The following is a 23,723-nucleotide window of genomic DNA, read 5'->3' as shown; positions in this document are numbered from 1 at the left end:
CTCCTACAGTTTATTTATGCCTTCCAGATCTACTGAGTCTCCACTTAGAATATTCCATTTCCACCCAGCATTAAAATGCCCCCCCACAGGGTCAGGTAATACCCCCATGACGATGGAAAATTCAAATGGCACGAATTTATTTTTTTTCAAATTATCCTTAAAATTATTATTACTAGTAATTCTGATATTTGGAGTCCGTGAAGTCCTGAATCTCTGGTCTGTGGTTTCTCCTGGCCTTAATTCATGGTGCCTTATTTCCTTGTGCTTTTGTGATTTGGGGCTCTGATTTATGCATTTTCCTTGACGCTTAATCTGAGTAAATTCGTTGAGTCATGACTTAAAGGTCTACTCCTTCATTTCTTTCTGTCACACATCTTTGTCACTACTACTTTGGGGCAACTTTAACTGAATCATCAGTTAAAGCTGATTTTTTTTTTCAGACCATCCATATGCCATGAATTCTGGCTAAGAAACTATGTGATATGTGAGAGCCAGCTTGAGGTTGTAAATTCCCACTAGAGATTTTTTTTTTCTGTGTACTGAGTATCAAGGTTCAAGACCAGACAATTTTCCTCAAAAAAGGCTTGCTAAAGGAGAAGGAAAGTTGTATCTTTTTGTTTTGGGCTTTTTCTGTTTTTTGTTGTTTAAAAGAACGGCTATTCTTTTTTGTTTTGTCTATTTATTTTTGAGAGAGCACGAGTGGGGGTGGGCACAGAGAGAAAAAGGGACAGAGGATCCAAAGCGGGCTCCAAGCTTAGAGCAGCAAGCTTGATGTACAGCTCGAACGTGAAATGTGAGATCATGACCTGAGCCAAAGTAGGACGCTCAACCAACTGAGCCACCCAGGCACCCCGTTGTATCTGTTTTATCCTTACACAGCATGTGTAACACTTTCAGGACTGAGACTTATGTAGGAGTCTTCTCCTGGACTCCCATTTTTTCAGACCCTAGGCACTGTCTCCTCTCCCCTGCCTACGCCTGACCCTGGCCAAAGCCATGGAAATCAAGTTCAAGTTCACCCGATTCAGCAAATGCTTTCAAGACAGAAGCCAGTTTCAGTTACTGCCTTCAGAGAAGCACCAGGTTTCAATCAGCCTTAATATTCTTTGCGCTTTTGTGGCAAGGTCAAGGATGCGTAAGAAGTTCTTTTGTATACTTTAAATAAAGTATTTTAGATATTCTCAATGGGAGGGCTCATCCGGGTTCTTAGACCATTACTCTGACAGAAACAGAGGTCCAGAACCACCAATTTTGTCCAGATCATAAGGTTTGTTGTTATGAGAAGCTGGGCAGAAACACAGAAGGAAGAAGAGAAGAGAATTGTCAAAAGAGGAGATTAACACTCAGTGTCTGAAGCCAAAATGCTGAAATGATTGTTTTCTTAAATAAAAGAGAGCCGTGCTGGCTATGCATGGCTCTCTTAAGCAGAACAAAGTGCTGAACTTCTATAGCATTTGCGGGGAGCGTCCTGGGGGAGTCGTGTTGGTTACAGACGTGGAGATGGGTTGATGACCACCTAGAAGTGTAGACCCTGAAGTGAACCCAGCGCTGACTGTCTGACTTTCAAAGCATAACGCTGTCACTGATGATTTGGCTTTCCAAGGTGTCTTCACGGATGCAAGTTGTCCCTGATAGACGAGAAAGGTTAAAAACCTTTCAAGGTATTTACTTGTTAACACGGCTGGAGAACTGTCAGCCTTCTCCTAGGAATGTGGACAGTATTGATTCTCACAAAAGGAGAGAGAACCAGAGGGATGCAAGGTGACAAATGCCAGTGGAGGAACCCCGAGAGGCAATGGGGGAGGAGCAGCCCAGAGGTTAGGAGGGAAACAAAGAAAGAGTGAAGTCACAGCAGCCAACCCAGTTTCCAGGGAGAGGATGAATTGTGGTTGGAAACGCTACCGCTACCGAGAGGCAGAGTGAGATACAAGTTGAGCAACATCCAGGGACCTTTCAGAAAGGAAGTGTGCCAGTGAGCTTGGCCCGAGCCAGTTCAATGGTACCATAAGCCCAAAAGCAAACTGTAACAAGTTGAGACAGAGACTAGAGAAAGATCCCTGGTAAATGTAGCTACTCTCCTTTTGACAACATTTGGAAGTAAAGGTGGAGAAAGAAAGGAGATATGAGTGGATGTAAGACAGAAAAAGTAAAATTAGAATTTTACCTCAAAAAGCTCGTGTTGTTTGTCATTGGGGGCACACGCCTCCTAGACTTTCAGGGAATAAAAGTGTTGAACTGGGGCGCCTGGGTGGCTCAGCCGGTTGACTGTCTGACTCTTAATTTGGGCTCAGGTCATGATCTCACGGTTCGGGGGATTGAGCCCCGTGGTGGCGTTGGCGGCCTCTTTGCTGGGTGTGGAGCCTGCTTAAGATTCTCTCTCTGCCTCTCTGCCCCTCCCCCACTTGTTCGCGCTCTCTAAAAAATAAAAAGTCCCTGACAATCATCAAAAAGAACAACAGCATGTGATATTCAAATTCTTTCCTCAATAATCACCAAACAGACCTCCAGCCTCAAGACTTGAAGCCTTGGCAGAAACAACTTATTCACACTACAGCAGCTGGTTAGGAAATTCTTCCATAAACGAAGGCATGCTTGTCTACAAGACGCCCACCCACTGCCCTGTGCATCCATCCCACTAACTCTGATCCCCCTCTGCACCCTCCATGGCACAGTTGAAGTCCTGGCTCTGCCCAAACGCTTCAACTCTCCCTCAGTGGTCTCAGGACCTTCTCTCCCCATCGTCCGTGGTTTTTCTAGATTCTTCTTGTCACTCCAGTTTTCTCTCCCACAGAGCTGGATCCAGAATGGGACAGATACCTCATCATGCAAAACCCAATCTCTTGCCGTGATTTCCAAGGGACAAAAGACAGACAAGGGTGGCAGGTGCATGAATTTTAATAAGGGGTCTTGATAGCAGCCTGAAGATGTTGATCACCAGCACTCAAGGTATTTTTGGCCAGCGATTCTGTTGGCTCCAGTCATTTTTCGTCTCTCTGCCAGAAATGCTTATCCTCATGTAGGACTGGAGGCAGCATGACTGATAATTTAAGCAGTAGAGGTAGGGTTGTTCAGACTTTCTGCAAGAGGGTCTACAGATTCCCATGTTTCCCATGCATCGAAGAGTGTGATGTCTGCCTGGCCAAAAAAAAAAAAAAAAAAAAAAATACAGATAGTTAATTTCCATTTAATAGTGGCAATACTAACATAGATCTGAGGAGTCAAGGAGCACAGTCAAAACCTAAAGGGCTGAAATAATTACGTGCGGGGTGTCTGGGTGGCTCAGTCGGTTGAGTGTCCAACTTCGGCTCAGGTCAAGATCTCACCGTTTGTGGGTTCGAGCCCCTCATGGGGCTCTGTTCTAACGGCTCGGAGACCAAAGCCTGCTTCGGATTCTGTGTCACATTCTCTCTCTGCTCCTCCCCCACCTGTGCTCTGTCTCTCTCTGTCTCTCAGAAATAAATAAATGTAAACAAAAATTTTTTTAAATACTTATGTGCCACCACTGCCCACCTATTAGAATGACCAAAATCTGGAACACTGACACCAAATGATGGGAAGAATATAGAGCAACAGAAACTCTCCTATGCTGCTGATGGGAATGCGAAACTATACAGCCACTTTGGAAGACAGTTTGTCAGTTTCTTATGAAACGAAACATACACTTACCACACAATCCAGTGGTTGTGCTTCTTAGTATTTACCAGAACTTGAAAACTTATGTCTACACAGAAATCTGCACATGAACTGCTTCACACAGGCAGTTTGAAAAGCAAGCCCAGAGAAACAAAAGCTTCAGGAGGATAATGGAATTCCAGTGCATCTATAGGGTAGCGGAGCTGATATCTTCCTGTAGAGAGAGAGCTGATGTCTCCCTGTAGAGAGAGAGAGAGCTGATGTCTCCCAGTAGAGAGAGAGCTGATGTCTCCCTGTATAGATAGCTGATGTCTTCCTGTAGAGAGAGAGCTGATGTCTCCCTGTATAGATAGCTGATGTCTTCCTGTAGAGAGAGAGCTGATGTCTCCCTGTTGAGAAAGAGCTGATGTCTTCCGGTAGAGAGAGAGCTGATGTCTTCCCGTATAGAGCCACTGTGACGCTTACAGTTGGTGGAACAGCCTATGCTATATATCAGCTAGCTGTGGCTCCATTTCCCAAGAAGCAGCATTGACTTCCGTGTATCATCTCAGCAGGCAGCTGGTTCAATTTCATTCAGATCTCTATGGACCAGTAATCAATAAATAACTAGGTTCTTCTTTGAGGATCAATATTTATTGACTTATACTAACTACCACCAATAAACCAGTCTTCATGAAAAAAAAATCTGCACATGATGTTTGTAGTTTTATTTATAACTACCCCAAATTAGAAACAACCAAGATTCCCTTCAGTAGGTGAATGGACAAATAAACTGTGGTCCGTCCAGACAAGAGATTATTATTCAGTGATAAAAAGAAATGAGCTATTAAGTCACGAACAGACACGGAGGACTCTTAAATGCACATCAGTGAGTGAAAGAAGCCAATCTGAGAAGGCTCCATAGTGTATGATTTTCAACTGTATGACATTTCGGAAAAGGCAAAATAATGGGGGTAATGAAAAGATCAGTGGTTACCAGAGGTTGGGGTAGGAGACAGATGAAGAGGCAAAGCACAGAGGATTTGGAGGATTTACAGTGAAGTTACTCCATATGATCCTGGAATGATCTATTCATGTCATTATACATTTGTCCAAACCCACAGTACAGTACCAAGGGTGAACCCTAAGGTAAAATATGGACTTTGGGTGGGGGCGCCTGGGTGGCTCAGTCAGTTGAGCATCTGACTTCGGCTCAGGTCATGATCTCCAAGTTCATGGGTTTGAGCCCCATGACAGGCTCTGTGCTGACAGCTCGGAGCCTGGAGCCTGCTTCGGATTCTGCGTCTCCCTCTCTTTCTGTCCCTCCCCTGCTCGTGCTCTGTCTCTCTCTGTCTCAAAAATAAATGACCATTAAAAAAAATTTTTTTAGGGGCGCCTGGGTGGCGCAGTCGGTTAAGCGTCCGACTTCAGCTCAGGTCACGATCTCGCGGTCCGTGAGTTCGAGCCCCGCGTCGGGCTCTGTGCTGGCAGCTCAGAGCCTGGAGCCTGTTCCCGATTCTGTGTCTCCCTCTCTCTCTGCCCCTCCCCCGTTCATGCTCTGTCTCTCTCTGTCCCAAAAATAAATAAACGTTGAAAAAAAAAATTTTTTTTTTAAATTTTTTTTAAATATGGACTTTGGGTGATAATGATGTGTCAATAGAGTTTATCAATTGTTGTAACCAATGTACCACTCTGTGAGGGACGTTGATAATGGGGAAAGCTGTGCTTGAGTGAGGGTAGAGGATATGTGGGAAATCTCTGTACCTTCTTCTCAAATTTCCTATGAACCTAAAACCGGTCTAAAAGCATAAAGTCTTTTTTTTTTTTTTTTTAAAGAATCCCTTAAGGGGCGACTGGGTAGCTCAGTCTGTTAAGCATCCGACTTCAGCTCAGGTCATCGTCTCATGGCTCGTGAGCTCAAGCCCCGCGTCGGTCTCTGTGCTGACAGCTCAGAGCCTGGAGCCCGCTTCGGATTGTGCGTCTTCCTCTCTCTCTGCCCCTCCCCTGCTTGCACTCTGTCTCTTTCTCTCTCAAAAATAAACGTAAAAAAAATTTTTTTTAAAGAATCCCTTAAAGGCAAATAAAGCTGTTATGGACATTACTCTACAAGTTTTTGAAACTAAATTTTCATGTCTTTAGATTAAATGCCCAGGGGTGCATTTGCTGGGTAACACAGTTAGTGTATATTTTGTTTTTTAAAAGGAAACTGGAAAACTGTTTTCCAGAGTTGCCCTACCACTTAACCTTCTCCCATGTTCTCTGCATCCTTGCCAGTGTTTGGTAATGTCACTGCTTTTAACTTCAGCGGTTCTAATAATTATGTAGTGGAATGCCATCTTTTTTTTTTAACTTGTTTTATTTTTTATTTTTTTAAATTTACATCCAAATTAGTTAGACAATGATTTCAGGAGTAGATTCCTGGTGCCCTTTACCCATTTAGCCCATCCCCCCACCCCACAACCCCTCCCGTAACCCTCAGTTTGTTCTCCAGATGTATGAGTCTCTTCTGTTTTGTCCCCCTCCCGGTTTTTATATTATTTTTGTTTCCCTTCCCTCATGTTCATCTGTGTTGTCTCTTAAAGTCCTCAGATGAGTGAAGTCACATGATTTTTGTCTTTCTCTGGCTGACTGATTTCACTTAGCATAATACCCTCCAGTTCCATCCATGTAGTTGCAAATGGCAAGATTTCATTCTTTTTGATGGCCGAGTAATACTCCATTGTATATATATATATCACATCTTCTTTATCCATTCATCTATCGATGGACATTTGGGCTCTTTCCATACTTTGGCTATTGTGGATAGTGCTGCTATAAACGTGGGGGTGCACGTGTCCCTTCGAAACAGCACACCTACATCCCATGGATAAATGCCTAGTAGTGCAATTGCTGAGTCGTAGGGTGGTTCTATTTAGTTTTTTTGAGGAACCTCTATACTGTTTTCCAGAGTGGCTGCACCAGCTTGCATTCCCATATCGTATCATCTTAATATGCATATCCCTGATGGCTAACGATGTTGAACATCTTTCCGTGTGCCTGTTTGACATCTGTATGCCCTCTTTGATGAATTGTCTTTCTCCTAATTCGATGGCTTGGTTTTTACTGTTGAGTTTTGAGAGTTGTTTCTGTATTCTAGATACAGGTCCTTTGTCAGATATGTGGCTTGCAAATATTTCTGCAATTTGCCTTTCAGTATATCCTATTCACAGGCCCTCTTGCAGAGTGAATGTTTTGAATTTTGATGAAGTCCAACTTGCTAATTTTTTATTCATTTTTGAGAGACAGAGACAGAGCGCGAGTTGGGGAGGAGCAGAGAGAGAAGGAGACACAGAATCTGAAGCAAGGTCCAGGCTCTGAACTGTCAGCACAGAGCCTGATGTGGGGCTCGAACCCACGAACTGTGAGATTATGACCTGAGCCGAAGTCAGACACTTAACCAACTGAGCCACCCGGGCGCCTCTACATCTTATGTTTAAATCTATGAGCCATTTTGAGTTAAATTTCGTATAAGATGTGAGGTTTAGATTGAGGTTCTTTCCCCGCCCCCCCCCCCCGTCTCTTTCTCTCTTTTCTTTCTTTTCTTACGGATGTCTCACTAATCCAGCACCTTTTGTTGAAAAAGCTATCTTTCTCCCATTGGATTGCTTTTGCACATTTGTGAAAAATCAGTTGGCTGTACGCATGTGGACCTATTCCCGGTTTGCTATTCTGTTCCATTGATCCGTATGTCTGTCTCTCCACCAAAATCACACAGTCTTGATCACCTTAGCTATGGAAGTCTTGATATCTGGTAGCATGCTTCCTCTGACTTTATTCTTTTTGCTCAAACTTGTTTTAGCTCTTCTCATTCCTTTGTGGATTTTTCTCCATTGACAAGATGTAGACAAAATAATCTTGTCTCTGTCTACCAAAAATGCTGCTGGGATTTTGATAGAAATTGTGTCAAGAGCACCTACCAGTTTGAGGAGAATTGGCATATTTGCTTGTTGAATCTTACACTCTATAAACATGGTATGTCTCTTCATTTATTTAGATCTTCTTTCTTTTATCGACATTCTGTAGTTCTCAGCATACATTTGCTACACGTGTTTTATTAGGTATACACCTAAGCATTTTATACTTTTCGGAGTGATTGTGAATGGTACTGTATTTTTAATTTCAGTGTTCACATATTCAATGATAGTATATAGAAATGCAATTAATGTTTTATGTTTATCTTGTATCCTAGGACCTTACTGAACTGAATGGTTAGTTCTAGATTTTTTTTTTGTAGATCCCTTGGGATTTTCTACAGAAGCCATTATGATATCTGCAAATACAGACAGTTTTTATTTTTTTCCTTTCTAACTTGTATGCCTTTATTTCTTTTTCTTGCCTTAATGCATTGGCTACAGCTACTGAGATTTTAAAAGAAATGACCTTTTTTAAAGATTAAGAGAAATTGATCCATACAACTTGGATAGATCTCAAGAACATAATGCTGTCTTAAAAAGAAAAAAGGCAATCTCAAAAGATGACGTATGATGCCATTTATATAACACTTTCTAAATGATAAAAATTAGGGAGGTAAGAAGCAGATTTGGGGCGCCTGGGTAGCGCAGTCGGTTAAGCGTCCGACTTCAGCCAGGTCACGATCTCGCGGTCCGGGAGTTCGAGCCCCGCGTCGGGCTCTGGGCTGATGGCTCGGAGCCTAGAGCCTGTTTCCGATTCTGTGTCTCCCTCTCTCTTTGCCCCCCCCCCCCGGTTCATGCGCTGTCTCTCTCTGTCCCCCAAAAAATAAATAAACGTTGAAAAAAAAATTAAAAAAAAAAAAAAAAGAAGAAGCAGATTAGTGGTTGCCAAAGGTTAAGGTTAGCGACAGAGGGTGGAGGCAGGGAAGAGTCCGTGCCACTGTGAAAGAGTAGCAGGAGAAGGATCTCTATGCTGATAGCATGGGTCTGTATCTTGACAACAGTGGTAGTTACACAACGCTGTGCTTGCAAGAAAATGCCATAGAAGTATGCACGCACATTGCAACAATACCAGTCTCCTGGTTTGTGTATTGTATTATGGTTACATAAAATATAATCTCCGGTAGGAAACTGTATGAAAGGTCCGTAGGACCTCTCTTTGTACTATCTTTGCAACCTCCTATGAACCAGTAAGTATTTCAAAACTAAAAGTTCAAATAAGTTCAAATAAAAAGTTGATGAGGGTGGGGAGAAAAGGGAACCCTTGTGCACTTGTTGGTGGGAATATAATTGGTGCAGCCACAATGGAAAACAAGATTTTCCTCAAAACGTTACAAATAGAACTATCCTATGATCCAGCACTCCCACTTCTGGGTATATATCCAAAGGAAATGCAAACGGGATCTCAAAAAGGTATCTGCATTCCCATGTTTACTGCAGCAAAGAGAATCTGGAGGCAGAGAAGCCAGTGAGGAAGTATTTTGGATGGTCTCATCCAGAGCCCAGGCAGCTCTGGTGGGCAGCCTAAGAGTCTCCCCAGATCACACAGGCGTCGAGCATGTGGACGCACAGATTACACAGCCCCTGCCTCTGAAGCGAGCTTGGACATGGGCTGTGCACCAGAGCACGATCCAGATTCCAGACACAACCCTAATGTGTGTGGGTCCTGAAGCAGGAATGCAAATGGAAGCTCATCTATCATATGTCTGCATATTTAACAGTTATGAATAAAGCTAACAAGTGAGATAAATAAAATCTATCCTATGGCCCTTTGTGAAATAGCCCTTCATGGGGTGTCTGGATGGCTCAGTCGGTCAAAGTGTCTGACTTTGGCTCAGGTCATGATCTTGCGGTTTGTGGGCTTGAGCCCCGCGTCAGGCTCTGTGCTGACAGCTCGGAACCTGGAGCCTGCTTCGGATTCTGTGTCTCCCTCTCTCTCTCTGCCCCTACCCCCCCCCCAAAATAAACATTTTAAAAATTAAAAAAAAAAAAAAGATCTTTGAAATAGCCCTTCATAATGACCTGAAAGGGCAGATTTGAATTTGTGATTCTTGGATTCTTCAGAGTTCTGTGCAGGAAGATGGCGGCCTGAGGGGAGCTGGCTCAGCCCACAGCCCAGCTCTCCTCTCTCCCATCCCCAACTCTGCCCCACACTGTGAGGACTCTTTCATGCAAGACATGGACAGTGCAGCCTGAACATCCCCGCTGGCCCACTGCCCCCGCAAACAGGAGTGTCCTTGACCCTCCTCCTGCCTAAGTTGCACACACAGTGGGCCCCACCTTCCAGGGGTGGAGCTGCGGAAAGCCCATGTGGTCCTTGGAAACAGCACGGGGGTTCTTTGGGAGGGAATTCCACGCCCCAGGTGCTCAAAGCATGGTCTTGGAAGGAGAGGAGGACACGGTCTCTAAGTGGATACATCCCACTTGCCCCCATCAACTCTCAACCCCATAGGGAGTGACTTAATCAGAGGACACCCAGAGTAGGACCAGGATCAGAGGAAGAGGTGTCTCTCTTCCCAGAGTCTAAGAGCAGAAATATTGAACTGAGAGCAAATTATCTCCAAGGGTCAGGATGAATTTATTCTGTCTTCATGTCATGAACCATGCTTTACAGAACATTCCTGGTCTCTGACCTCACTACAGGGAACACAGTTCAGGGGTGAACAACTGTATTGGATACATGGGGCCCAGAGAATAGGATTTGAGACCACAAGGCCGGGAAGACACCCAAGTCCTCTAGGTACCCGATCAGAATTCTTGAATGTTCCCCATGGGTTGGTCTTCTCCCAGGCTAAATTAAATGAGGCAGGTTTCTGTCTCCCTCAGAGTCTAACACAGCTGGAAGGCACATAGCACATATTCCTTAAATGCTTAAAGAAATCAATGAGCAATAATAGTAATAGCTAACATTAATTAGGGCTTACGATATACTGGGCACTGTGAGCTACATTATTTCACTTCCTTCTTCCCACAATCCTGAGCTTTGAGATTGTCTATGGTTCCAACTTCGCAGATGGGGAAGCTGAAGCCTGGAAGGGGATATGAACAGAGTCTGACAGCGGTAAGTGGCAAGGCTGAGGGGACTGAATAACTGAATCCATGACAGAACAGACGAACTGGATAGTGAACAAACTCATTTATAAATGGGTAAAATCATGTGCTTTATCTGTTTTTAGCACTTGGAAACCCTCTGATCCTTGGCGCTGTGGGATGTCCAGGATCAAAAGGCATCTCAGCCAATTTCCCTAGAAACCCAAGGATTTGGGCTCTAATCAGCCCATGTCAACCCCCAGCCTTTCACCCCCAGGATGGACCAACTCTCCCACCCAAGGGTTCTCCCTCTCTCAGGACCTGCTGTGCCTTTAAGTCTCTTGGCTTCCCAGATGTACTTCTCAGTCCACTCCTGACCCAGTAGCCTTTCCTGCAGCTGGTAGATGAGGAACCATCACCCCACTGCTGCGTCCAAGCCCCAGTGATGTCTCTCTGCTACCTTTTAACCCCCATCCTGCCATCCCTCCACCCTCAATCCATTTGGAGCATCATTCCTCATGATTGACGGCCACAAGAAACAGATTTGTGACTTTTGATGGAATGTGGGAGCTAAGGAACCTGAAACAAAGCCATTTCTATCCAAGATATCCATTTATATTCCCTCTTTTGCCAGGTTTGGCTTTATGTTCTACTTGCTCGGACATCGGAGGAACGGTCCAGGGCTGTATTCTTTCAACTGTCATTGGTTGGACTGTTAAGTAACGACTAAGGACACAGCACCACTTACGATTTGAGCAACGAATGAGACTGTCTTCATCACTTTTGCACCCCAACCGGCAATGTCCATTCATCCAACACTCTGCTGTTGGGCCCAGGAACAACCATTAAGCAGATGTTAGAATCCCTCAAGTGGCAAGACAAGAGGAGGAACAGGACAGGGGAGAAGGGGAGACCGTTGAGGAAGTAACGCTGGACACAGTCCCAGGAAAGGAGAGAAGCGATCTTGAGAGGGGAGGGAACCAAGACAATTGTTTCAACCTTGGGTGATCCAAGGCTTTCAGACATCCCACCCTCTGTCTTCCTATCCCCCAACCTGCTACACCTAACTTTGGGATCACTTGCTGCCAATGAAGATCCTTCTTTAATGGAGCTTGGGAATGATGAGAAAGGAAATAAACAACTATAAGATTAGGAGATGGAGGGGATTCATCCACACTTCAACAGACTCAGCTCTTTATCAACAGCCTGGCCCTAACTTCAGCTCAACTAGCCCTGGGTCCAGCCACAATGCAGTCTCCAGTCCTCCTTGACCATATTCACCCAATTCAAATTCAAAACCCCGTCCAATTTTAAGTAGGATGCTGAGCCCTACCCAACTCAATGCCCCTTGAGCCTGAACTCCAAGCCAAACCCAAATGTAATCAAGTCACCAACCTCAATTCTGAGCAGCAGTCATCAGACACCCTGCACTATTCATTACCAACTCCCAGCTTCCGCCCAAGCCCCAGTCTACCCCCAGCACCACCTCCACTCAACCCCAAATCCCATCTCCTCCCCAGCCCTCTCCAAACCATCAGGGAAGCCCAATACCTCACCTCCAGCTCATCCTAATCTTCCCCCTACCACTCCAACCCCAAGGTCTTTCTCCCCATCACAACTCATCATCAGCTTCTAATCTAATGTCCTAAAGCCCCCAACAAGTCCCCAGTCTGCACCCAACCCATCACCCCTAAGCCGTCTCCCAGGTCCCACCAGAATACTACCCTGCCCTTAAGTGTCAGATGCTCCAAATAGCTACCATCCCACCACCTTGGCAAAAAAGAGAATCAGGGGAAAATGTGGATGTGAGCTGATCAGCTCATGGGGAAACCTCCCAAAGCCGCATCAGATGAGGAAAAGCTTCGTGCTGCCCGCAGTGAAGAGGAGAGGAAAGTGAAAAGTTCATGACCATGATCCCAGACACTTGAGAGGGACCCAAGTTACCTGAGACCACCGGTTCCATGGCCAGAAGGATGAGAAGAAACAGAAGTAACTTCATGGCTGGCAGGTCACAGGAGAAGGAGGTGGCTGTGCTGCAGGGGATAGAAATAGAGTTCTGTGCAGCGGGGATGAGCCTCGCTTTTATTGGCAGGGTTGTGGGCAATGAATTCTAGCAGGAGAGGATTTATATGAGATCAGCCAGGCCAAAGGACAGTGTGTAGCAGATTTCGTGGCAAAGCACGAGATGAGAGTGTGGGAAACTGGCCAGCACCCGTGCCAATAGTGGGAGCAGACGGGCAAATTAGAGCCTCTTAAGCCTTTCAAGACCAAAAGAACTAATTAATGAATGCATAAATATACATCCAGAAATTCCTAATTAAAAAAAGTACTTATTCTCAGCTTTCTAACAAAAGGATACATAGGCGTATCTTTCCGGGCCTTGACCTCGCCAATCTGGTTCCCAGTTCAGGGCTTTAGCTTTGTTATTTGTTCTCCCTTGAGACCTTCCATGGCTGGCTCCTGTTTATCATTGAGTCTCATCTGGAAGGTCACCTCCTGGACAGGCCTTTCCTTGTCACCCTAGATATCGGCACTCCCACCTACAGTGGCTCTGGATCGTCAGCCCTTGATGCACCACCTGCACGGATGTATCCGTTCTTTTCAATTCTGTTTTACATGCTTCATCTTTGTCTCTTCCATTGGAATGTCAGAAATTTGCCTAGTAACCCCACCGCCCGTAACCTCCCCTGGATTAGAATATTAATTCAACTGTTTTAACAGGTATTCTCCCCGAACAAGGATTCCAAAAGACAGACATTGACTTCTTTCTCATGGAAAAGTCTGGGCAAGGAGTTCAGTGTAGCAGCTTCCTGATTCAGCAGAGAGCAAGGGTCCCCCTGGCTTGATGTTCTGCCATCCTCCACAGGCAGCTTCATTTGATGACCTGAGAGGGCTGCTCCAGTCCCCGCCGTCAAGGCCCCACTGCAGCCATCCGGGGGAGGAGAAAGAAGGAAATGAACTGCGTACTTTTGCCTTTAAGGGACACGACTCAGCATCTGCACACACGGCTTCCCCTCCAGTACATTGGCCAGAACTTACTCACAGGGCCACACCTACCTGCAGGATAGAATGAAAATATTTTCTTTATTCTGGGCAACCGTGGCTAGCTAACATTCGGGGCTAGTCTTACTAAGAAGAAGGGAAGGACAGGTATTGGGGGAGGAGCTAGCAACCTCTGACACACCCAACACATCGCAGGAACTTCATAAATACCTGTGGTCCGAATAAATAACATACCTTGACCTATAAGAAGTGATCTAATGGGGAAGCAACCCAAGTCCTTCCAGGGTGTAGAGAAAGTGCGTGGACTGTATCCCTTCAGCCCAGCATCTCAGGAAGCTGAATAAGGACTGGACCTCGGGCAGAACTTCAGAAACTATGACAGGAGAAGAACGAAGAGAATTCTAGAATCCAAGAATACCAGGATTGGAGAATGGGTTTTGATTTCACACAGATTTGAAATTGAGGCTTGGCCCTGACATTCGGTACCTGTTGGCCTTGAGCAAGGTAAATTTCCTGAGTATCCTATGATCAAATACAAATCGTAACTACACCTGGTTGAATTAAGTGGGATAACTTGCATAAATTGCTTAACCAAGTACCTGACACCTCATAGGTGCTGAATAATCATTAACTATTATTATGTCAGTTTTCATTATCATTATTTTTGCATCCTCATATTTATTACATTTCTTTTCCTCCGAAGTGGAAATCATAAGCCTCCAACTCACGTCCGACAAAATTGAGACTTGGTCAGGTGACGGGAACTGCTCAGGCGCTTCCTGGATGGAAAGAACGATGGACAACGGAAAGCCAATTTCCACAGTGGAAGGTAGGAGAAAAGTCAGTAGACAGTCGCGGTTGTGAGCGTTTGAGACAGAAGGGGAGACCCGGATGGAAACAGGCAGGCACCACATCATCACGTGGGGGCCTTCATTAGTTTTTTTAATGTTTATTTATTTTTGAGAGAGAGAAAGAGAGAGAGAGAGATAGTGGGGGGGAGGGGCAGAGAGTGAGAGAGAGACACAGAATCCGAAGCAGGCTCCAGGCTCTGAGCTGTCAGCACAGAGCCCGACTCGGGGCTCAGACTCACGTGAGATCATGACCTGAGCTGATGTCAAGAGTTGGATGCTTAACCGGCTGAGCCTCCCAGGCACCCCCATGCGGGGGTGGGGCTTGGGAATCCAGCCTGTGCACAATAGGGAATAGTTAGATCTTTTAGAGAGGACTGTGGGGGCATGGTCAGATTTTTTTTTTTTTTTTTGCCTCGAAGAATCACTCCAGCAGCCCATATTGAAGATAATTGCCAGGGTAGAGTCAAGCAAGCAAAGACTAGCAAGGAGGCTGTTTCTCCCTCCGGGGAGAAATTACAAGGCCTCATTGTAGCCGGAAAAGCATAAACACAAAGGGTGTAAAAGGAAAGAACATCCAGCAAGTGCAGCGGGAGACCCAGGCGTTCCTCCCGGTCCGGGGCTGGGAACTGGGCAGCCTGCGTGTCCTTGAGAATGTTATTCAACCGCTACAGGACTCAGCACGGGGGACGAGACGGCCTCGCAGGATGTTGACAAGCCTGTATCCTGAAGTTAATCTCCTGACGGTAGTACCTCGGAAAAAGTAATTAACTCTGAACCTGTGTCCTTGGCTATACGATGCGGTTAACAACGGCGCTTGCTCTGTAGGTTGTTAACGAGGACCAAATGAGTGAATAGGCACAAAGCATTTGGTGAATACACGTAAGACCCCTGACACTTACCCACCACAATAGAAGTATCTGCTGTCATTATTGTAACAGACCACAAGGTCCACCCTGGAGAGTCCCTTCTTATTACAGTTCTTTGCGATATTTCATAAGCCCCTTTATGAAGCCTCCTAGACAGATTGGCAAGAAGCACCGGGACCGTTCAGAGAAACAGCCTTGACTGAGATAAGGAGAAATGGAAAGAGATAGGTTCATTGCTACAGCACATCTATACTTGGGCATCTGAGTTTATATGTGCACTGCATTTTGTTTATGTGTACTTGTGCGTATGTGTAAATTTGTGCATAGCTGCGCACGCTCAGATTTTGTGTACTTTGTGTATAATTTGCGTGCCTGAGTTCTTTGTGTGTGTTCTGTGCATGTGAGTACTTGAATGTTCTATGTGTGAGAATGTTTATAGTCGGATGCTGTTTGTGCACAGATGTGTAATTGGTGGGTGGGTGGGTGTTTGTGTATTTTTGAGTACGTGCATGCATGTGGATTTGTTCTCAGATCATCAAGTGCCAGGACCTAGAGTTCTGTCAGTTAAGCTCCATTTTCCCCTCAGACGCCTACATTCTCTGACTTCGGAACGTGACTGTTGTATGGTGATCTTCTCTGTTAAGGTGGGAAACCAGGCCGAGGCTAAGGGAAGTGGGAAGCAAGGGGCAGGGGCTGTAAGTGTGGCCAGCAAGCAGAAGCCACTGTGGGAGAAGAGGCCAGGAGACAGGGGAAGAGGCAGGCCTTGGTCAGAGAGCCAACTTGGCCCCTGAGAACTGTGTGGTAGCTTCCGGAACCCGCCCCGAAGAGAACAGACTGTAGCCTGGGCCTTTGTAATGCCTCCCACACGGTACAGGCTGGCCTGACCAGTTCTCTAAGACCTGTACCACCCACCCCCTGAAATCTGCAAAGTTGCATTTCTCAGCTCCTGAAAGGCCACCCAGTCCCCGCAGCCACAGTGGGGCAGGGGGCGGGAAGTGCTAGGGACCAAGTTCCCAGAGGGTCCCACACAGCCTAGGTACTTTTACTTTATCTCAGCTGGTCCTCCCTCGGACCTGTGAGGTTAATAATACGACAAGAAGGTAGAAAAAATGAGAACCAATAAAATCACAGCCTTTCACAGGCTTCTTTGACTTCCATGGATTCACGTCTTCTCCTCACTTTCCCAGTGAGGTTGGAAAAGCATCCAGCTGAGGGCCTCTGGCTTGAGAAAGGCAATATGAGGCCAAGTTTGTATGAAAGTGCGGTGAGGCTCCCATAGAGGAACTGGGTGCTAGAGAAACCCCTACACAGGTATATCCCCCAACTGTGTCCTGCTTCAAGCCGTGTTCCATGAACCAGATGCTAGTGAGCGTGTTTCTTCTAAAATTCTTTAATACGTTCATAGTCACATACCAGTTCTGAATACTCCACGACACTCAAGTCTCAGGAAATGCTTTATTTCTGTATACGTATGTTATTTTATTTTTTTAATGTTATTTTTGAGAGAGAGAGAGAGAGAGAGAGAGAGAAGATGCACAAGCAGGGGAGGGGCAGAGAGAGAGGGAGACACAGAATCCGAAGCAGGCTCCAGGCTCTGAGCACAGAGCCCGATGCGGGGCTCGAACTCACAAACTGTGAGATCATGACCGGAGCCAAAGCCAGACACTTAACCGATTGAGCCACCCAGGTGCCCCATCTGTGTATGCATTTTATTTTATTTTTTTTTTTTAAATTTTTTTTTCAACATTTATTTATTTTTTTGGGACAGAGAAAGACAGAGCATGAACGGGGGAGGGGCAGAGAGAGAGGGAGATACAGAATCGGAAACAGGCTCCAGGCTCTGAGCCATCAGCCCAGAGCCTGACGCGGGGCTCGAACTCACGGACCGTGAGATCGTGACCTGGCTGAAGTCGGACGCTTAACCGGCTGCGCCACCCAGGCGCCCCTGTGTATGCATTTTAAATTCAGCTCCAAGATACCACTTGCGAAGCTGGTGAGATGTCCAATGGCAGTTGTCGTTGGGGTTTCCTGCCTTCCTCCACTTGATCCTACTAGGACCCCATGATTTTGGTAAATGAGGAGGAATTTGATCCTTACTCAATGATGATGATCTTCATTTCTCTTGCTTCTCATGCTCAAGGTATTGCTGATGAATTCCGCTAACCGTTCATTGAGCGGCTCTGGGCACTGGAGAACTGTTCCTCACCTGGGCTGTCATACCCAACATGGAGGCAAAGGCTGCTGGTCCCAGGACCACAGCCATGGTGGCTGTCTCCACAGTGATGACCTCCATGCTGGCAATCCGGTCCAAACACTTATCACCTCAGGGTGTTTTATCAAACACCCTTGGAGCCGAACCCCCATCTTTTCTCCTGGTTGTGTGGAGATTCAACACCTCCAAATGGCAGGCAACTCCTCTCCTGAACTTGAAGCTAAATTCTTCATCCCATTCCTCCTGAGACCATCCAATCTAGCCGCCCTCCTTGTGCCTGGGCCTCTCTAATAAAGATGGCGGGAGTGGAGAGCAATCTTCAGGGCAGCCCCTGAATCTCTCTCTCTCTCTCTCTCTCTCTCTCTCTCTCTCACACACACACACACACACACACACGCACACACATACTTTCTTCAGTTCCCCAGTAGCAAAAGAAGGCCAAGATTTAGAACACAAAATCCTGGCCCCCCCTTCCAATAACTAGGAAGAAAAGAAATGATCTTTTCACTCTCTATGCTGATGCCTGGTCAAGTAAAATGGAGGAAAAAAAAATTATCAGGCAATTGCTACATTGAATTCTTAATATATCACCCTGCCACAATGTCTATTCCAAAAATATTAAGTACACTTGTGTAACTGATCTCATTAATATGTAATGATTTTGCTTTTGAGGCAAAGCATGACGTCCACAACGCCTCCAGACATTCAGAGAAGACACCGCCTGACTCACGCAAGTGTATATTTCAGTTTGCTCGGCCATAATGGAAGCATCCGCCAATGACCATCCCAGCGATGGGTGATGTAACTGTAGCCACCCCTGCCAAGTGTCTCATCTTACAATCTCAATACGTATCTCTAGTAATATTCCGTGGTTATTGAGCATCCAACATGGATACTATTCCAATGTGAAGCTATGCCCTAAAGAGGAAATGCTCGTGTACCATTCCCGCTATTTTAAGCCAAACAGAGATCTCATTAAGTCAAAACTCTTCAACTAATATTGCTTGAATACTCGATTTGTGCTAGACTCTGCTCTGAGATACAGAAAATAAATCAGCCGCGGTCTTCATGGGGGTGACAGTCTATTATGAACACACACTCTGAGCAAATATAAGTACAGGTGTGGTGGGTGGGTGGTGCAGAGAAGTTCAGGATCCAGGTGGCAAGGCCAGGACTAGGGGGAGGTGAGGGAGGTGCCCAGGAGGCACTCATATGACCCTGAGACTGAGGGCCCCTGACGGGTTGCACCTTAGGCACCTCCCCCTCCTCCCCCTAGTCGTGGCCCTGGCAGGTCTGAAGCCACTGTAGACGTCCAGGCAAGGCTCCAGCTGTCCAGTGCCAGGATGGCTCTGCTGCTGGTAGGATCCTGGAAGATTATTTCTGCTGCCCACTCTCCCTTGGTCCTTCCAAGCCCAGTTCAATTGTCGGGACTTCCAATCAGTTCTATGAGCTACATAGCATCCTGACAAGAAATGTCCTTTCTGCTTAAGTCGGTCTCTGATGAACTCAAGCCATTCCATCCCATGACAAATTTAAGGTGCGTCATCATCAAATATGTTGAGGAACGTTGCTGTATTCCGTAAAGAACCCTCGTGACATGGGGCACCAGGATGTGGGACAATCGGACATGGCAGAGAGATGAAAAGATCAGTGGCAAAACTCAAGGCAGGAGGTCTGGGGTGGGAGAAAGAGGGAGGAGGCCAAGGAGGGACTGAGCCGAGGGGGTAGCCCTGAAAACAGATTGAACACTAATCGAGTATTCAATCAATATTAGTTGAACAATTTTGACTTGATGAGATATATGCTTGACTTACAGGGCCCCTCCCCCTCCAAAGACTCAAGGGGCGATGATGGCAGACCTGTCATGAGAAGTGAACAGGGGGGCGCCTGGGTGGCGCAGTCGGTTAAGCGTCCGACTTCAGCCAGGTCACGATCTTGCGGTCCGTGAGTTCGAGCCCCGCGTCGGGCTCTGGGCTGATGGCTCAGAGCCGGGAGCCTGTTTCCGATTCTGTGTCTCCCTCTCTCTCTGCCCTTCCCCCGTTCATGCTCTGTCTCTCTCTGTCCCCAAAATAAATAAACATTGAAAAAAAAAAAAATTAAAAAAAAAAAAAAGAAGTGAACAGGAAGGCATCCTGTCTTTTTTTTTTTTTAATTCAAGTTAGTTAACATACAGTGTAATCTTGGCCTCAGGAGTAGAACCCAGTGATTCATCTCTTACATATGACACCCGGTGCTCATTCCAAAGAGTGGGAGGGCATCCCAAGTCTTCCTGGGAATCGAACGTGTGCTAGATTCTGTCCTGGGTGCTTCCTACCTGTGATTTCATTTCATCTAATGACACCCCTGTGCCTTGGGTGGGATGGATCCTCACTTTAGAGAGGAGAAAATAAAACAGAGAGGGTTAAATGGCCTGCCCAGCGTCATGCAGCAGATATGTGACTCAAGGACTTGAACCCAGATCTTCTGATCCTGAATCCAGTGTTCAAAACTGTTTGACACGTCTGGTGATACTTAGACACTGAGGCTGGAGGTTTTCATGAAAAAAAAGGTGTGCTGGGATTGGTGCAGCCGCTCTGGAAAGCAGTGTGGAGGTTCCTCAGAAAATTAAAAATAGACCTACCCTATGACCCAGCAATAGCACTGCTAGGAATTTACCCAAGGGATACAGGAGTACTGATGCATAGGGGCACTTGTACCCCAATGTTTATAGCAGCACTCTCAACGATAGCCAAATTATGGAAAGAGCCTAAATGTCCATCAACTGATGAATGGATAAAGAAATTGTGGTTCATATACACAATGGAATACTATGTGGCAATGAGAAAGAATGAAATATGGCCCTTTGTAGCAACGTGGATGGAACTGGAGAGTGTGATGCTAAGTGAAATAAGCCATACAGAGAAAGACAGATACCATATGGTTTCACTCTTATGTGGATCCTGAGAAACTTAACAGGAACCCGTGGGGGAGGGGAAGGAAAAAAAAAAAAAAAGAGGTTAGAGGGGGAGAGAGCCAAAGCATCAGAGACTGTTAAAAACTGAGAACAAACTGAGGGTTGATGGGGGGTGGGAGGGAGGGGAGGGTGGGGGATGGGTATTGAGGAGGGCACCTTTTGGGATGAGCACTGGGTGTTGTATGGAAACCAATTTGGCAATAAATTTCATGTACTGAAAAAAAAAAAAGAAAAGAAAAAGAAAAAAAGGTGTGCTGGGGATGACTGAGTCAAGCCATAAGGCTGAGGCCAATTTTAGTGTATGAAGGGACTAGATGGTAAGTAGGTGATGCTGAACAGAGCTTCCCAAGTCAGAATAAAGAATCAAATCCTTTTTGATTAATCAGATAAGTAACAAGGGTTGGGAACACTTGAGACCGTGACCCAAATCATGGGGCTGGTAATGGGAAAATCCCCACTGTCTCAGTTCGGGATCAGTCTTAGAAAAAGACTAGCCCACAGTTCAAGATCATGTGGCCCCCACTGGGAGGAAAGGAAAAAGATGAAGTGGGAACCCACGTGGGGCCTGATACCTGCTCTCTGCAGGTGGAAGAAAATACGAGACACAATCCAGGACTCCCTAACGGGGTAGAACTGGGGGTGTTATCAGGGGAGAGCAGTCACAGCCTTTTGGGCTGAAAGTAGAGAAAACGAAGCAGTGGGCTAAGAATGGGTTCTCATGTTCATCACAGATTCTTGCTTGCCTCCTCGACTTACCCTGAAACACCCCGAGATTCAGCCCCCAAACCTGCCCGAGCCTGTATCTCGACTCTAAAGCTACACTGTCCAGCATGATAACCACTACCCACATTTAGCTATATAGATTAGGTTAGATTGGATTCAATATTCAGTTCCCCAGTTACACTAGCCGCATTTTTTTTTTCATGTCCTCATCGAGCTTACTGATTGTGGGGGGTGGGGGGGAGGATATAAATAACAAATCATGTAATATGTACTTGTGGAATGATTTAAAAATCAAATGCTCTATGTTTGCATTACTGTCCCCCTTCCCCCACCCCCTACCTCCCCACCCCCCCACCCCCCCGCCCCCGCGTTGACTTTATACGTACTCACGTACCTTTAGAAAACATAGCATTGGTTGATGTTTTGGTTTCTATTTCAGGGGACGTCTTTCTTTTTTTCACCCCACAATGTGTCTTGCAGCGTTAGGTAGATTGACATCTTTTTTAAGTGAGACGTAGTGGTCATCGGTATGCATACTTCATTTCCGGGCTAATGGGCATTTAGAATGTTCTGGGGTTTTCCTTTTGCATTACAAACAAGGATGCAACAGGCGTCTCCACCCACTCACTCGCCACATCTCAAATGGCCAATAGCCACACGTGGCTAGTAGTTACCATATTGGACACCGCGGAGCTGGGATGTTTCCATCATTATAGAAAATTCTCCTGGCAGTGCTGACTCTAGAAAACAGAAGTCAAATGGGTAGAATGAACACTCCTTATTTACATCATCTGGGCTGAACTGTGGGCCAGCAGGCTAGGAGCTAGGTGCCAAACAGACTAACCTACTGGTCTTCCCTTTTCTGTCTCACCTGCACGCACACCTCTCTTTGTTCTTGATTTGTAAGTTCAATGAGGCGGAGCTACCAGACACAAATGGGACAGTCGAGAATGATTTAGTAGAGCCGTGGGCTCCGATGACGTTGGGCTCAAAGTCGGGCGAGATGGGCCAGACTGCAGAAGTTACTCCAGGCTTCCGGTTGGCGGCAAGGATCTAGTTTTGACAGGTACGTGCTTGGGGTTGACACAACACTTAGTCTCATCATTGCATAAGAGGTAGAATACTTCACTGGCTTTACACGTTGTTCTGCACCTTCCCAACTTTTTCCAGCAGTGCCTGGCTGAAATTAAAAAGGAAGGAGAGGACGGGGTCAGTCCTGAAATAAAGCAGAGGGCTGGGGAAGGGGGAAGGCACCCCAGCAGAGAAGACAGTAGTAAGGAATAAGGAGATGTGCGGGGAGGAGTATTGGCCATTTTCCTTTCTTCTCCCATTTGTGTCGTCAGTCACAACCCCGAAGTCCCCCCCAGGAGGCAGCTTCCCCTCCCTGGCCAGCTCCTTTGGGGGAGGCAGGAGCCTTCCCCCCCCCCCACTAGGCCCACTAGGTTTTGTCTCCCTCATAATACAAGGTAACCAGGTACCCAATATCAGTTACTTTTTCCCTTTGCCCTCAGTCTCCTCTCTGACCCTATCAATGAAACGGGACAGGAGTCTGAAATACACCCATCTGGACATCTGCAAGTTTTCTAGGGCATCTGCAAAACTCCCAAGAATGTAACACTCCCTCCTCCACAACATCCCGGGCCTTTTTGTGCGTCTTAACCAGCCTAGATAATTAGCTGCTCTGGGGGACCCACAGCCTAGAGTGGCCCCGATAAATTAAAATTGCCTGAGAACGGTATCAGAATCCTCAATCAGAAATTCAGGAACCGTTTTCATGGAGGCAACAATAGCTCGAAATTCAAATCCCCCCCCCCGATGTTCTTAGAAAAGTGCCCATTTCCTCCATATTCCGCACCCGCATCTCTCTCCTCCGTGTACCCTCCGCCCAGATCATCATGTTCCACTTCTCCAAAGCACACCAGAGAAGATCAGAGTAGTCCAGTAAGAGCACTGGAAAGATCAGCTGGTACAAGAGAACTCAAATTTTCCCCTGGCTACAGAGATCGTCCAGAGGCCTCCAAGGAGGCTGCCATTCTCCTAGTCCAGGCTGTTAGAGCCCCCAGAATTCCCTGAACATGACCCACTCCCGCTTGGGAGAGATCCTATTTACCTTGGGTAACCTGGGCCAGGAGCAGGCTAACAGTCAAAACCAGGAGAATACGCTTCATGAACGCTGAGGGCTCAGGGGGAGATTAGGAGGCTTAGAGGCTTCTGGGCTGGCAAGACACGCAGAGGTCTGCATTCTGGGCAGTCCAGACCGATATTTATTACCCCGAGGAGCATGGCAGAGCCATGATCAGTGAACCAGAAAGGGAACAGTCCCTTAAGATTAGACAAGCAGACAAGTAATCAACCACACTGGTTGAATGGCCGCCGGATACCCCACCCTTGTCTAAACCTCCAGGGGAGGCTGGGACAGGGGGAAGAGACGTTAACAAAGAGAAGACACAGCCTTACCTTTGAGGAGGTTTGCAATGTAACTGGGGAGCCAAGAAGGGGAAAAAATGCTTTCGCTAGTCATTC

General features: G+C 46.3%; 2 protein-coding genes across 2 annotated transcripts; both read right to left on the bottom strand.

Annotated features, from left to right (window-relative positions):
* Positions 1–2,879: 2,879 nt before the first annotated feature.
* Positions 2,880–12,719, bottom strand: LOC125162635 (beta-defensin 119). Its single transcript, XM_047853887.1, has 2 exons — positions 12,537–12,719; positions 2,880–3,135 (listed from the first exon to the last, which is right to left on the bottom strand). The coding sequence occupies exons 1-2, from the start codon at positions 12,589–12,591 to the stop codon at positions 2,942–2,944; spliced, it is 249 nt and encodes an 82-aa protein (XP_047709843.1). The 5' UTR covers positions 12,592–12,719; the 3' UTR covers positions 2,880–2,941.
* Positions 12,720–22,222: 9,503 nt separating this feature from the next.
* Positions 22,223–23,368, bottom strand: DEFB121 (defensin beta 121). Its single transcript, XM_047854436.1, has 2 exons — positions 23,311–23,368; positions 22,223–22,380 (listed from the first exon to the last, which is right to left on the bottom strand). The coding sequence occupies exons 1-2, from the start codon at positions 23,366–23,368 to the stop codon at positions 22,223–22,225; spliced, it is 216 nt and encodes a 71-aa protein (XP_047710392.1).
* Positions 23,369–23,723: the final 355 nt, after the last annotated feature.

This window comes from Prionailurus viverrinus, chromosome A3 (genome assembly GCF_022837055.1).
Source record: "Prionailurus viverrinus isolate Anna chromosome A3, UM_Priviv_1.0, whole genome shotgun sequence".
Classification (NCBI taxonomy): domain Eukaryota; kingdom Metazoa; phylum Chordata; class Mammalia; order Carnivora; family Felidae; genus Prionailurus; species Prionailurus viverrinus.
This window is presented reverse-complemented; position numbering and strand designations above follow the sequence as displayed.

Excerpts from the sequence above, each read along its gene's own strand:
- LOC125162635 (XM_047853887.1), bottom strand. The coding sequence starts at position 12,591 with ATGAAGTTACTTCTGTTTCTTCTCATCCTTCTGGCCATGGAACCGGTG. Across the intron at positions 3,136-12,536 it reads CATGGAACCGGTGGTCTCAG|GCAGACATCACACTCTTCGA; the intron begins GTAACTTGGGTC and ends TTTTTTGGCCAG.
- DEFB121 (XM_047854436.1), bottom strand. The coding sequence starts at position 23,368 with ATGAAGCGTATTCTCCTGGTTTTGACTGTTAGCCTGCTCCTGGCCCAG. Across the intron at positions 22,381-23,310 it reads CCTGGCCCAGGTTACCCAAG|CCAGGCACTGCTGGAAAAAG; the intron begins GTAAATAGGATC and ends TTTTAATTTCAG.